This window comes from Anguilla anguilla, chromosome 14 (assembly GCF_013347855.1).
Source record: "Anguilla anguilla isolate fAngAng1 chromosome 14, fAngAng1.pri, whole genome shotgun sequence".
NCBI lineage: Eukaryota > Metazoa > Chordata > Actinopteri > Anguilliformes > Anguillidae > Anguilla > Anguilla anguilla.
The window spans coordinates 18,895,585-18,909,575 of NC_049214.1; the positions used below are offsets into that span (position 1 = coordinate 18,895,585).

Genomic DNA, 13,991 nt, shown 5'->3' on the forward strand with positions numbered 1-13,991 from the left:
AGGAAATACAACCTGGAGTTGCTGATCCAGTTTTACACAGCAGTCATTGAGTCTGTTCTCTGCACATCCATCACTGTCTGGTTTGGATCGGCCACTAAACAGGACAGGAACAGACTACAACGGACAGTCAGGTCTACAGAAAAGATTATCGGTGCTGACCTGCCCACCATCCAGGATCTGTACACCTCCAGAGTCAGGAAACGGGCAGGGAAAATCACTGCAGACCCCTCACACCCTGGACATAACCTGTTCCAACTTCTCCCCTCTGGTAGATGCTACAGAACACTGTACACCAGAACCACCAGACACAGGAACATGTTTCTTCCCCCTTGCTGTCACACTTATGAACAGTTAACTCACTGTGGCACGGTGCAATAACCCTGGAACACTATAATACCCACTGTACCTATATGCATATAAAGTAACGTAATTTTTCTTTTTTGTTACCATTTAATATTTATCTCTTCACTCCTTGCACTCTTCACTTCTTTGCACTATTTGTATCCTGTTTACAGCACTATTTGTATCCTGCACTATTTTTATCCTGTATATAGTCATTCCTTGTGTATGTCTGTGAAGATTGTTGTGTTGTTACTCTTTTCTTTTGTGTTACTCTTTTCTTTTGTGTAAGGAAATTGAGAGCCATTAAACCGGAGTCAAATTCCTTGTATGTGTAAACACACTTGGCAAATAAAGACCATTCTGATTCTGATTCTGATTAAGGAAATTCAAATTAACCAGTGGGCTCAAAATCAAATAAATATTTCACTCACACTCAAATCATGAACAATGAATTGGGTTTAATAAAATACGGTTCACAGCTTTTCAGAAGTGTATGCTGATACACCTGAACCTGAGGCAGAACAGCTGGTAGCTGTGTGGGAGTTGAAAAGCTGTTACTGACCGTTGCCAAAAATTGGTTAATTGTGCTTTGCTCATGTCAAAAGTGCGTTAAATGAGTCTTTGCTAATGTCAAAAGTGAGTTAATTTCAAAAAAGATATTTAATACATGTAAATGTTAGTATAGTGGAATTTGGGTTCAGCTTTTCTTTTTTAAATTCAATACACCTGGTATTTGAAGCTGTAGTCGTTTAGAGTAACTATTGAAACACAGAAAGGCTATGAAAGTTGTAGTCATAAAAAACTATTCTGAGGTCAAATGTACAGGATTTAAGGCACGTATTCAGAAGGGAAATACAGCTGCCACTTACTGGACAGGAAATGTTTCTCACTTCCTTGACCTAAATGAAACAATGAAAGTGCATCATCATTGGTTTTGAAAAGACAGAATTTCCTGGCTGTGTAATCATAGATATATCTTACTTGCTTCACATTTATTCCCAGAGCTGTACATGTGGGGAACCACATGTTGTGGATCTGTACCCCCTATGACTAATCAGATTGCGGTGCAACCTACTTTTAGTAAGAAGGATTTCGGCAGTAGAACTGCAGCGTGGGAAGTTTGCTGCTTCTACCAATGGGACTAAGCAGGTGATTTTTTTCAGTCTATGGGGATATTTTTCACTACAAGTCAAACAACCTCAAGCTATCCAGTTCCTATGAAATGACCTGAGCCCTGGGCACCTAGCTAGTGCAATGCAACCGTCAATCTTTGTTACCATCAACAACTTCAACATTGAAGAGAAGAAAATTGTAACAATTCAGGTGCTCAAATCTACAATCAATAGTAAAATACATGTGAAAATTGTATTTGATGCTATTTCCATTATATAATAAATATAAATACTATTAATATTTATGAAAGCATGGCAGTGGAACTGTGCTGGAGGTATCTGTTCAAAAACACATGACAATGTCAAGTGCTGAGACTCATTCATTCAACAGTTTCTTACATGTATACGCAAATATATAAGCGCACTGTGTTAATGTATCATTTCAGAATCAAATTTAAACTCAGATTAAAATAAATTTAATAAGAAATATAGCCTGGTGTAAGAAAAAATGGCAGAACACAGACACTCTCTCATAGACGCTTTATAGAGCAAACAAAAACTCGGCCCAAAACCAGTGAGATTAAAAATTTTTTTTAAAAAGACTGCAATGGGAAGAAAAACACTCCTACGATGGCAAGAAGAAATTCTCCGGTGGGTAGAAATCTCAGGAGAAACCCGGCTAGTCAGCAAACTCAGGGCATGGGAAAGCGCAGCAGACTCAGGGTGGAAAACAGAGTGGGCGAAGGCTAAGCACTATATTTGTGCCTAAAGATTGTGAATCTATGCTAAGACACCATATCTACAAGATGTGAAACCATGAGAGAGATTGATAGTGGACTGATAGTGCCCCAGAACAGCATAGAACAGCAAAGCAGAGCATTCACATGCAGGGGCAGGGCAATAGCAGTCAGCTCGGCTCACACAACGGCTTTATTGGTCCCGATTGACTCTTAATAGTTAGTCACATTACATTACCTTACAGACATTTAGCAGCCACTCTTATCCAGAGCAACTTACACAACCTTTTAATATAGCATTTACATTGTATCCATTGTTTCAGTCTATTCTCTTTTTAGGGATCAATGGCACTTTGATTAGTTTTGTGCTCTGGTGTGTTTTCTCGTAGTTCTGATGTAGTTTATTTTGAGTGTGTGTGTGAAAATTAGGTTGGTTGTAATGGTTGTTGTTCCTATTGTGTTGTCTGGATGTTACATGCTCTTAGTACATGCTAGTGCAGTACTGAGACAGTGCCCTCATCTGTATGTAAATCATAGTGGATACTGGCCTAATTCTACTCCACCTGTTTTTCTTTGTATAGAGTATTATACGTGGTTTTTCAGAACTCGGAATGCAGGGTTTCCGTATGTTTCTCCCCCGTCTTTAAAAGCTTTCTCTGAGAATGTTGACTCCAAGGTCTAAATTTACTTATTGACTCATAATTTATCTAGTTACTGTAAAAGCTTGCTGACTTCCTTGTTACTGTCAGTACACTCTAGGGACTGATTGATGTGACACTTCCTTGTATGTTGAGCCAGTAATGTAATTACAGCAGTGGCAACCAACCCTGTTCCTAGAGATCTACCGTCCTGTAGGTTTTCACTCCAACCCTAACAAAGCACACCTCATTCAACACTTATTCACTTGAAAGTGATGTGATAGACTGAATTTGAGCAGTGTCTTGTAATTATATAGTTAATTTAAGTGAAAATAACATATACTTAGATTCAGTTCACTTGAGGTCCGTAAACAGACTCTAATTCATACTGAAAACTGAAAACTGCCCTGAGCATGACAAAAGCCTTGCTGAAGCTGAATAGTTGAGCCTTTATCGGTAGTGTACATGTACAAGATACATTTTTTCAGCCATGTTATCTTCTCTTTTTGGATATTCAAATGATGTTGTTTCTTTTCAATGCTTAAAATGGAAAGCTCTTTTTACCTAAACTGTATTTTTCAGTATTTAAATGGAATTTACTGCAGTACAACTGACATAGCTGAACAAAATGAGTCTTTTGTTTCTCATCCCTTCATTCAGTTTTAGTATGATTCACCATAGCATTTTTTTCATCATACAGAGAGCTAAAATAGATGAAAAACGATATTAATATCTAAGCTGAATTTTCTCTTATTTATTCTATGCTTAAAATGTGTGATAAGACTCCAGGACTCAAATAAGAATCATTTTCAGTTTAGATTTTTAATCATTTATTTATGTTGCAGTATACTTTTCTAAATGAACAAAGTTGTTAACCTGTTATCTGTACTGATCTTCCTGGACCTCAGCACTGCCTTTGAAATGGCCAACCACCAGCTCCTGACCACTCACCAGCCCGGGTGAGCTGAGTGTCTATGACGCCACACACTCATATTTTCCCCTTCAATTCGAACATTTTAACAACATATTCACCCATAAAATATACACTTGCCGTCCACTTAATGAGGTACACTTTTCTAAATACCCTCCTTTGCCTCCGGAACACCCCGAATTCTGCATGGCATGGATTCAACAAGGTGCTGGAAACATTCCTTAGGGATTTTGATCCATATTGACTCGATAGCATCATGCAGGACCTGCAGATTTTCGACCACACATCCATGCTGTGAATCTAATTTATTTGTAGAATGTCCATGCAATTAATTTATTTTCGATACAATCGTGCCTCCCATATTCACGTTGCGGTACACGCTTCGAAACAGCTTCGATTGCTTCCAGAAAGGGGTGGGTCCACAAAAAGGAAGTAGCTTATACTGTTTTGATAGAAGCACATTGGAAGTTACTGAATGCCCGCACAAGAGAGAACTGACAGCGGAGAAGGTACAGTAAACAGATTTCTTCAGATTATATTTTTTGATGCGCGGTATTAACAAAATGAAAGTGCAAAGCAAATTAAGTTTCTTAAAAGAGTCACAAAAGCTTCACAAACTTTACGAAATTGGCTACGTGTTCGGGTTGATGAGGCTACGTCTGTAAAACTGCATTCAATGGTTGTTTTAATGATTTACTGAGTATAAAAACTGGCATTATATTAATAATGGAAAACAATTTGTGATAGCTACCAATGGTCAAAGCAGAGCAGTTGCTGTCCCGTTTCAAAAAATCTTCCGTTGGTGGCACATTATGGAAACACGAACTTTTGATAAGTGCATCGGATGTGTTTGCAGGATGACAGTTATATTCCTTTAAGTTACGTACTGTGTGATACATGAAACATTGGCTCGGGACGTGGGAGACTGCATTTGATTGAATAGTCCAGCCAACCCCAGGTCTCATTTGACATTTTTGTGTGTGTGTTAAACATGAAACTAAATACTAAACTGATACTAAAGCCTTACTTAAAATCACTTTTTAAAAGAAAAAAGCTTGAAAGGAATTTATATCATATTATTTTGTTTATCATCTTTAGTGGTTCTTTGGTGTTTACATATTACCTTGAAACTTGTTAAACAGTTAAACTTGTGAACAAAATTAACATGACTCTCTGTGACAGAGTATTTGATGTTGGTCATATTTAATTCCTTTTTCTTGATTTTTGTCTTACATTTGACTCAATTTCAAGAAAATTGTTTGGTGATTTGATGATTTTCAGTTCTTCTCCAGGTGAAATGGAAAGAGCCCTTTTTCTGATTTTGCAAGTTGTATTGTGGGCAAGAGTCTCAGGTATTTTGTTGTTGTGTTTATGTGTTTTGATCAAAATGTCTTTACTTATTACAATTTGTCATTTTATCAAACATTGAATGACTATACTGACTTACAAAACATAGTAGCAAGTGACTTAGAGAACTAAGTCACTTACCTACACTGTAAAAAACTACCCCATAAAAATGGCAGCAGTGTTGTCAATGAAAAAAGGAAGGGGAAAAAACTGTATAAATCCTGTTATTTAACTGTATAAATCCTGTTGTGTCATGGCATGACATTGAATAATGTGTTTTTACCCTTGTTCTATGTGACTTTGACAGTGTTTTGAAGAAAAAGAAAATCAGTGAAATTATGTACATTTCTACAAACATTTTACTGTAGAAATGCAGTTTCGTGCCGTGTAATTGTATGTGACGTCCCTAACTTACTGTTGTTCATGTCACCATCTATCTTTAAAATGAATTCTAGGGCTGGTTAGCATTCACCAACATTTTCTCTGTGTTGTTCGCACCTTGTTGTCCTCTTCAGCCCTATTCACTGTGGAGGTGACCCATCCCTCCCAGCAGGCTGAGTTTGGTGGCAATGTTACGATGGAGTGCACGTTCCCACCAGGAGACACTGAGCAGAGCCTGTCTGTGTTCTGGAGCCGTGTCCACCCTCAGCCTACCGTGGAGGTGTACAGGCTGCAGAACGGGCTGGAGGACCTGAGGGTCCCGGACCCCCAGTACAGGAGTCGTGTGCGGCTGATGAAGGAGGAGCTTAAGGATGGACGGGCTGTGCTGCAGATCTCCAATCTGAGGATAACCGATTCCGGAACTTACCAATGTTTGATGGAGATGGGGGGAGCCGACTATAAACAGACTGCTCTTACAGTAAGAGGTCTGTTATTGGTTTCTCTTTGAGATGCGAAAACCGCATTACATGTCATTCCATTGTTTCTAGTTATGACCAATGAACCAATGAATCAACAGGTTTAATCTGTGTGTTTTCATGTATACTATTCATATCTGTTCTAGCTCCCTACAAATCGATCAATAAAAGCATCAAGATGAATGAAAGAGGGGTGGAGCTCTCCTGTGACTCCCAGGGCTATCCACTGGCCAGTGTTGTCTGGACAGACTTGTCAGGCTGGAACATAACCAAGGAATCTAACATCACAGTGGCCACAACCGTCAACGATCTGTTCCACATAACCAGCACAATAACTGTCAAAAGCTCCAACAACACCTACATGTGTACCTTTGTGGGGGAAGGGCTTATGGACCGATCCGTTCTATTCCATATTCCAGGTAGTACTTTTTTTAACTTATTTTCTTTTTGTGACACACACACACACACACACACACACACACACACACACAAATCATATCAAAATATGATGACATATAGCCACTATGATGTACTATGTATGATGTACTGGTACTATGTTTATTTGTTATGGTACACCACAAGGCAGTGTGTTCTAGAACAGGTGATTTCCACAATAGCCTGGTCGCTTTTCCACCTCATGATAGGTGCTGTTTAAGTATTTTCCCTTGGTTTAGTCAAAGCCTTGGGGCTCTCCCCTTATGCTTTAGTTTGTACTATCTAAAGAGATCTTATATATTTTCCCCACAAGTCTCCTAGTTTTCTTATACCCTCAGTTCAGTTTTTCCAATGAAAGTTGATCTTAAAGACATTCAATTCTGTAGAATGCTGAGAAATTGGTTTTCATGTGTTACCATGTTAGTAATGTTTTCAAGCATAAAAAGCATAAACATCGCCTTATTTGACCAAAACTAAGATACATGCTTTCTTGATGGGTCCAAATGAGTAAATAAATAGTATTGTGTTTTTATCACTGTTTTATAAACCTTGTGTGCGTGTGCATGTGCGTGTGCGTGTGTGTGTGTGTGTGTGTGTGTGTGTGTGTTTATATGTAAGTATACACATACATGTATACACATACATACCATATATGTTTATGTGTCTGAGAGTGTGTTTTATTGCATGCATGAATTATCTGTCCATCAGTTCACATCTCAATGATTGGAGAAGTCAGGAATATTCATTGTGACACTAGGTTGTTTCCAGTAGTGTATCTATATCCTGAATTTATATTCTGCTAAATCATGAGTGAAGTTCCACTCTGATTACATCAAACATTGCACAAGCTGTTTGTACAATTGTACACTTTAAGGATAAGTACTGAACTATGAAAGGTTTACAGATGAATTCATTCAATGCACACAGCCAATGTAAAAACAAATGTATGTGCATTGACTATTGAGGTTTAGAAGTTGTGAGGATTATTGTTATGTAACCACTTAGGGAAGCAATTCATGCTCAGGAGTGTGTATTTCATATAATGTGGTGTATTCATTCCTTCATTCATTTGTCCGAGGGCATGATCCTAGAGGAGCAGGATCACCGTTCAGTCATGTGTGAATTTGTTCTCTTCCATCTTTGCTTGACAGATGAAATACCTAAGAAGATGACGGAGAAAAGCTCTAAGTTCCCCTTGATGCTTAGATTGATTCTTGGGTTCATCACAGTATGTGCAGCTGTTGTGGCATACTTCAAGTGTAAAGGTAAGTTCCCTTTCCTGCTCCAGGCTCAGAGGTTTGTGTGATTGCTTTTCTTTTTCTACCAGTTAAAGGATTATCTATGACTTTGAAGTGATCCAATTTCTCATTTACAATGGCCATTTCGGTAGCTGATTTCTTTTTATAATAGTTTTACCATGCTCAGTTGCCAAACATTGCCCTTCCTTTTCACAAGAATAGAAGGCTGACTGGTTTTATGCTAAGGGGAAGTCTGAAGCCCTCAGGTGGCTACTCCTCCCCAAGCACAGGAGAGCTCTAAAGGAAGTGGGACTTTTTCGGGATTTTCATGTACTGCGATGCTCATGTGACATTGGCCTAGACATGAGTGTGCACTTTTCCAATGGTCTCTGACCTCTGCTAGAAAGTCCCTGCATGCTGCAGTCCTCAAAACCACCAGATAATGTGCCTGGTTTTGGAATTTGGATGTACTCCTAAAAATTATGATGGCTTTTAAAAATAAATAAATAAACAAACAAATAAATAAATAAATAAATAAATAAATAAATAAAAAACAGAATTGAACAAAAGAAAAGTGACCATGGAATTTGGAAATGTGCCAACTGAAATAAAATTCCAAAACAGGATATAAGACTATAATCACATGTAAATACCATATCGTTATTGTTTTTAGTTTAAGAGAGTGAGAGCAGGATTCTCCCAAAAAAGAACTGTGTGGGTGGAAACAATGTAAGATACTATGTTATCTGTTCTTTCACAAAAGAAGTAAATTTGTTAACACTTTACTATACACAATACTATATGCCACAAAGCCCACATTATGCTGCTATATACATGACATAATGCATTATGTCATGTCCGAACACTGTAATAATGTCTGCAGAAACATTGTTTTTGTTTTTCAAAAACAAATTGTATGATTGTACTTGCCTAATTATAAGCCGTGGCCTTGCAAAGAAACCTTTTAATATTAATTTATGTAATTATCATTCGCACAGTATAATGATGAATGCCTGTATTTGCTGTGGAGTGCCTGTATGTACAAATTCAATTGAAATATATCTACCTGTACCATTTACAGGTTTTAAGCAGCACATCATGTCTAGGACCAGAGACTGCCTACTCCCTGGGGATTACACTCCCGCATGTGAGTTTTTTTATTTTCAGATTTATCACTTGGCTGATTTGTGAGTAAAGGTATGCTAATCTGGTAAGGTCAGTGCAGTAACTGAAGTCATACCCTGCTTTGCCAGTTGTATAGTACGTCAGTCTCATCATAGCAGTGTGGGGTGTAACATAATGGATAGGAAACTGGGCTTGTAACTCAAAGGTTGATTCAAGTTCATTTCAGCCTAAAGTGCATTTTACAGCCTTATGCATTATAGCCAATCTGAAGCTGAAGGACTTCAAATTCAGCCTGGCAGTTTATGAATAACCAGTGTAGTGATGTTTCCTTGTTCCAGTCAGGATTCTAGCAGCCGAGTTTTGTAGGGTTAGTGTGTAAAATGTTGCAGTCATCTCATCTAGAAGTAGAAAATACATGAGTCATTTTTTTCAGTAGCCTGTAAGGACAGAAAGCTCCTGATTTTGGTGATGTTATTTTGGTGATATTCTTAATATGAATGGCTAGAGAGAGAGAAGAAATCAGCGGTGTCAAGAAATGAGTGTCCATTTTCATCCTGAGGTCTGCACGGTGGTACATTGGGTAGCACAACCTTGGTTTGAATCCAGCCTGAGCCTTTATGTGTGGAGTTTGCATGTTCTCCCTGTGTCTGCGTGGGTTTCCTCCGGGTACTTCGGTTTCCTCCCACAGTCTAAAGACATGCAGGTTGGCTAATTGGAGACTCTAAATTTCCCATAGGTATTAGTGTGTGAGTGAATGGTGTGTGCCCTGCAATAGATTGGCAGCCTTTCCAGGGTGTATTGCTGCCTCTTGCCCAATGCATGCTGGGATAGGCTCCAGCAGCCCCCATGATCCTGCACAGTATAAGCAGGTATAGATAATGGATGGATGGATTATCAAAGCACTTTAAGTAACTGGGGTTGAAATGTGATGTCTAATCTTGTCTATTTTTTGTTATTATATTTCACTACATTTTTGTTTGTGAAATGCAAAGGCACATTGTTACTTATGGAACATGAGACATTTGGCCGATTTGGCAACTGTGAAAATTTGGGATTATGATTCTTCTCTCAAATGAGATTAGAAAAATCAGATGATCTCACCAGTTTAAGAGCCTACCTTTCCATGCCAGCTGAAAAATTTGGTGGAGTATCTTCTTCAATGCCCGGGTGTTTGGGGAATGTCATGGTGCCAGTTTCTTGGCGCTGCACTTTCTCCTTTCTCCATGTAATAGGCAGGGCTGTTTCTCTGAGGCCAGATTTAGGTTATCCCTGTTACTGTATGTTCAACTTGATTAAAAGTTTGTTTTGTGTCATTACCTGCATTGCTTCCATTTAATAGACATGCTTCAATTCTTTTTCAAATAGATCTTCCCCCGGACACCACCATTGAAGTCCAGACCGAAGTTGAAGGTGTGCTGAACAAGAAATAAATGTTGTTTTCAGTCCTCAATTCTCTTTTCAAATGCACATGGGATATTTCATGAATTTGCTGAGCCCTCCCTCTAAGGGCAGACGTGATTTGCTTGCTGATGTTGTGAAAACTGTTTAATGCGCAGCATGTGACTGTTTGGTTTATGTGTTATGCTGAGATACATACTTCACTGACCACATACACAAGGAAGTGCTGAAGCAGAAATATTTTGTTCTCTTGATGGAACCTGACTAGGCTACACATCGTTTAATGTGTGATGATTGTGCTGCTTAATCATGATAGTCATGTTGGTGTTCATCATATATTTGCTACACGGCTTGTATAACAGTTTTTTTTTTTGTAATGCTGTCAATTGACAGCTCGAAAAGAGAAGTATTAAGCTGATAGTTGCCTTGTGATTGTTGCAGTGCTTGCACTTTTTCTTCGTCGCTTGCAATTCAGATTGCTTAAACCAACTTATTTGGGGATATGTTTGACATTTGATCACTTTTTCACAGCGTATGACTCAAACATTGTTCACCCTTGCTTGGGTTTCCAGAAAAAAGAGTGGAGAACCTGAGGACGGTTCTGAGAAGCAGATACGTGGGTCTCACATCAGATCTGGAGGCGTCAGAGCAACGCGTTCGCTTCTGTAGCAAGGTGTTACCACAGCACCTCTGCAGCAGGTGGGTGCAATACAAAAAACTAAAGGAAGCGTTACCACACGTACCACGCCTACTACTGCAGATTGTTCCATTGCTCTGTCACAATGAAATGAGACTTATTTTCCTGTTCAGTAATTCTTCAGTAGTGTTTATAATCATTTTCCAGTAAGATGACCAGATAATCTTATTTTCAAAAACAATTATGCCACACAAATTAATATTCACCTTTTTACTTTTCCAGTGTGAGGGGAGCTTGAGCGGTAGTATTTAGTAACTAAATTCATTTTTAATACAAGGTCAGTCTGATGTAAGGAATTTAAATACTTATTTTTTGATGTCAAATACAAGTTTGAAAGACATCAATATGGTATGGTGAATTAAATGTGTTTATATTGCATCATCCTTAATGATGAAAAGCAATCTCAACCAGCAATCTCAAAAATAAGACCTACCTCTCCTAGTATTATTCATTTCTGGAGTAGGGCACTGCCATAGCAAATAACACCATTGATCTGGAGGTAAGCTTCCATAGGAAGCTTTATGGATGCTGTGACGGACCGGGGTTTGCCTTGGTATTGGGGGTCTTTAGATTACAGAACTCTGTGGATTTTTACATTTTCAGTTTTGCTTGAAAACAATACAGCAATTGTCATGTGCCCTATGTTAATGTTAATTGTTACTCAGTTCAACCAATATGGATTTATTTGTTTTATTGAAAAATTCTGTTTTTTGTTTTGGATAGACAATAATAATAATAAAGGCCCTTGACTGAGCTTGCAGCAGAAAAAATACTCATAAATTCAGTCTGACCACCCCTCAAATTGTTATGTCACAAGACTCAAGAATGTCTTTCATGCACTATGAAGCCAGTAATTATGAAGTTGCTCTATGTGGATAATACATCCATTTACGCCATGTGGGAGACTTCAGATATTAACGGTAACGTGTTACTGGCGTGGGGCTTCTTTATTACAAATAATTTGATCCATGAAACTTTAGCATAAAGACATTTTTTCTGAATAATCCGGGTCAGTTGGTGAAAAGCAGAGATAGCGAATATGACACTGACACAAGGGGATAAAGCTACTGAATTAACTTAAGGCGAGCACTCTTCTTATGAGATATTTATTAAATCAAGGGGAAAGTTAGAAACAGAGACTAGCTCCTTAGTTTATTTGCTGGTTTTATGTTCACTCCCATGGACTAGGCAGCTTCTTTGTATGTTATATAAATCGCTTTGTCCTGGAGGAAGCACCGACGCCACCTGTTTCGATTGAGGGTCTTTGTGCTCTGTGTTCCAGGGATGGCTTGCCTTTGGAGGTCACTGCCCTGTTGCCTGATGTTGGGGAATCGCTTCTGCTGGAGGGGGAGACTAAGAGTGGGAAAACCAGTGTGGCTCTCGCCCTGGCCTCTAGCTGGGCCCAAAATTCTGAGTGGGACCCATTCGGCGTCAAGCGCTGTCAGCTGGTTGTCATGGTGACCTGCGAGGGAGCGACGGGTGACCTGTTCCAGGAAGTGATGTCACAGCTGGGCCTGGATGGAGAGCTCACTGTGTCCGCCCTGCAGGAAATTCTGAGCGGGCCGGTGGAAGCACTGCTTGTCCTGGATGGTTACAGATTTGGGAACAGGGACCTGGATGAGTCACTCAGAGAATTCCTGAGGAGGCGGCACGCCTGCAGGGTATTGGTGACGGCACTGCCGGGACATTGCGCCGACCTGTGGGAGTTTTTCGGGACAGTGCTGGTGCTTACTAGAGAGGGTGCAGAATGCCACGAATACTGCTGACATCAAACAGGTGAGGGAGACAATGGACGATCTCAAAATTCACAATCTCACGGCCCACAGATACTGCTCAAAAGCCTGTATGTGAATGGTCTAAGTGAAAGAAAAGTCAAATCTTTCTCTTTTTTTGTCTATACCATGCTTCTTTAGAGTGGCGGAAGTTAATGCCTACAGGAAGCATATGGGAGGCTATTTTAGATTTATGAAATGATATCTGCCATTTCAGTCATACTGCTGTCACACCACTAGTATTCCAGAGCTTCAAATGTTTTATTGTTTTGGCTGCTGGGTGGCCAAAGCATTGTTTTTGTGTACTGGTCATGGCCTCATGTTCTAGCAAATCCTGAGCAGGCCAGAGCCAACAGTGACCTGCAGCACTAGATGGCATTGGCTGGCTGTGGTGTTAGCCTGGAAGGGAGGGCTGCAGTTGGTAAAGATGTTGTCCCTATTTCATTGCACAAGTGCAGCTCTTCTGGTTGAACAGTCTGCCTGTACCAGCTGATATAGTGACTACCGCTTTGCTGGTGGAATGCAAAGAGAAAAGAAGTGACAACTGGTAACAAGTACATCAGAGGAGAATTTGTGCTTGGCTTTGCTGTTCCAAATTAAGGGATAGGTTTAAAGAATAGTTTTGGAATGTAGTGTTGACTTGAGGTGTTGAGGTACTGTATGTCCAACTAAACTTGGCTCCTGCTCTTGTGTTCGGGGGTAGTTGAATGATGATACTGCCAAAGGGATAGGCTTATGAAGGCTGGTCCCTTCATTATGAAAAACTACTTTCAACACTGAAACACGTGTCTGCCGGTCACTTTGTACACACACACACACACACACACGCACAAAGACACACACGTATGCACACACACACTCAAATACACACACAAAAATATATGCCTACTGTATGTGAAACATTACTTTTTTATTCACAAATTACAAATAAGGAGTGTGGTGTCATAAACCTAAAATATTGTTTTTCCCCAAACACCTGAGAAGGAATACAAATGGAAACAGTCACAAAAATTGTATTACTAGGTTCATTACATGATATAGCACCACTTTTTATAGTACCTGTTTTTTATATTTATACAGCTTGCTGTTTTCAGACTGTTTGTGTTCTCGTCAGACATGGCATATACTTACATTAATACAGTCCTACTTTTCTGAAGATGCTTAATTGTGTACATTATATTGGTATTACATTGTTTAAAATTAAAGTGAAATGTGCTTTCTACTTCTGAATGAGACGTGGAAAAGACTGTTACTTGATGACTTCATGCAGACAGTTTATTCAAATAAGATTTTATGACCAAAAATGACACCACAACACGCTGGGTGTAAAATTAAAAGAACTGAGTATATCTGTATTGTGAA

The 13,991-nt window shown here is 39.2% G+C and overlaps 1 protein-coding gene across 1 annotated transcript; it reads left to right on the forward strand.

The window, feature by feature from the left end:
* Positions 1 to 1,348: 1,348 nt before the first annotated feature.
* Positions 1,349 to 13,991, forward strand: si:ch211-241b2.5. Its single transcript, XM_035391599.1, has 9 exons — positions 1,349 to 4,269; positions 5,053 to 5,112; positions 5,623 to 5,973; positions 6,111 to 6,383; positions 7,551 to 7,664; positions 8,719 to 8,784; positions 10,128 to 10,172; positions 10,697 to 10,859; positions 12,140 to 13,991. Exons 1-9 carry the CDS (start codon positions 4,236 to 4,238, stop codon positions 12,621 to 12,623), a joined length of 1,590 nt encoding a protein of 529 aa, XP_035247490.1. The 5' UTR covers positions 1,349 to 4,235; the 3' UTR covers positions 12,624 to 13,991.

What these genes read in the sequence shown, in the direction of transcription:
- si:ch211-241b2.5 (XM_035391599.1), top strand. Translation starts at nt 4,236, where the DNA reads ATGCCCGCACAAGAGAGAACTGACAGCGGAGAAG. An exon ending in GACTGCTCTTACAGTAAGAG is followed by an intron (nt 5,974 to 6,110) that starts GTCTGTTATTGG and finishes TATCTGTTCTAG; the next exon opens with CTCCCTACAAATCGATCAAT. An exon ending in CCACAGCACCTCTGCAGCAG is followed by an intron (nt 10,860 to 12,139) that starts GTGGGTGCAATA and finishes TCTGTGTTCCAG; the next exon opens with GGATGGCTTGCCTTTGGAGG.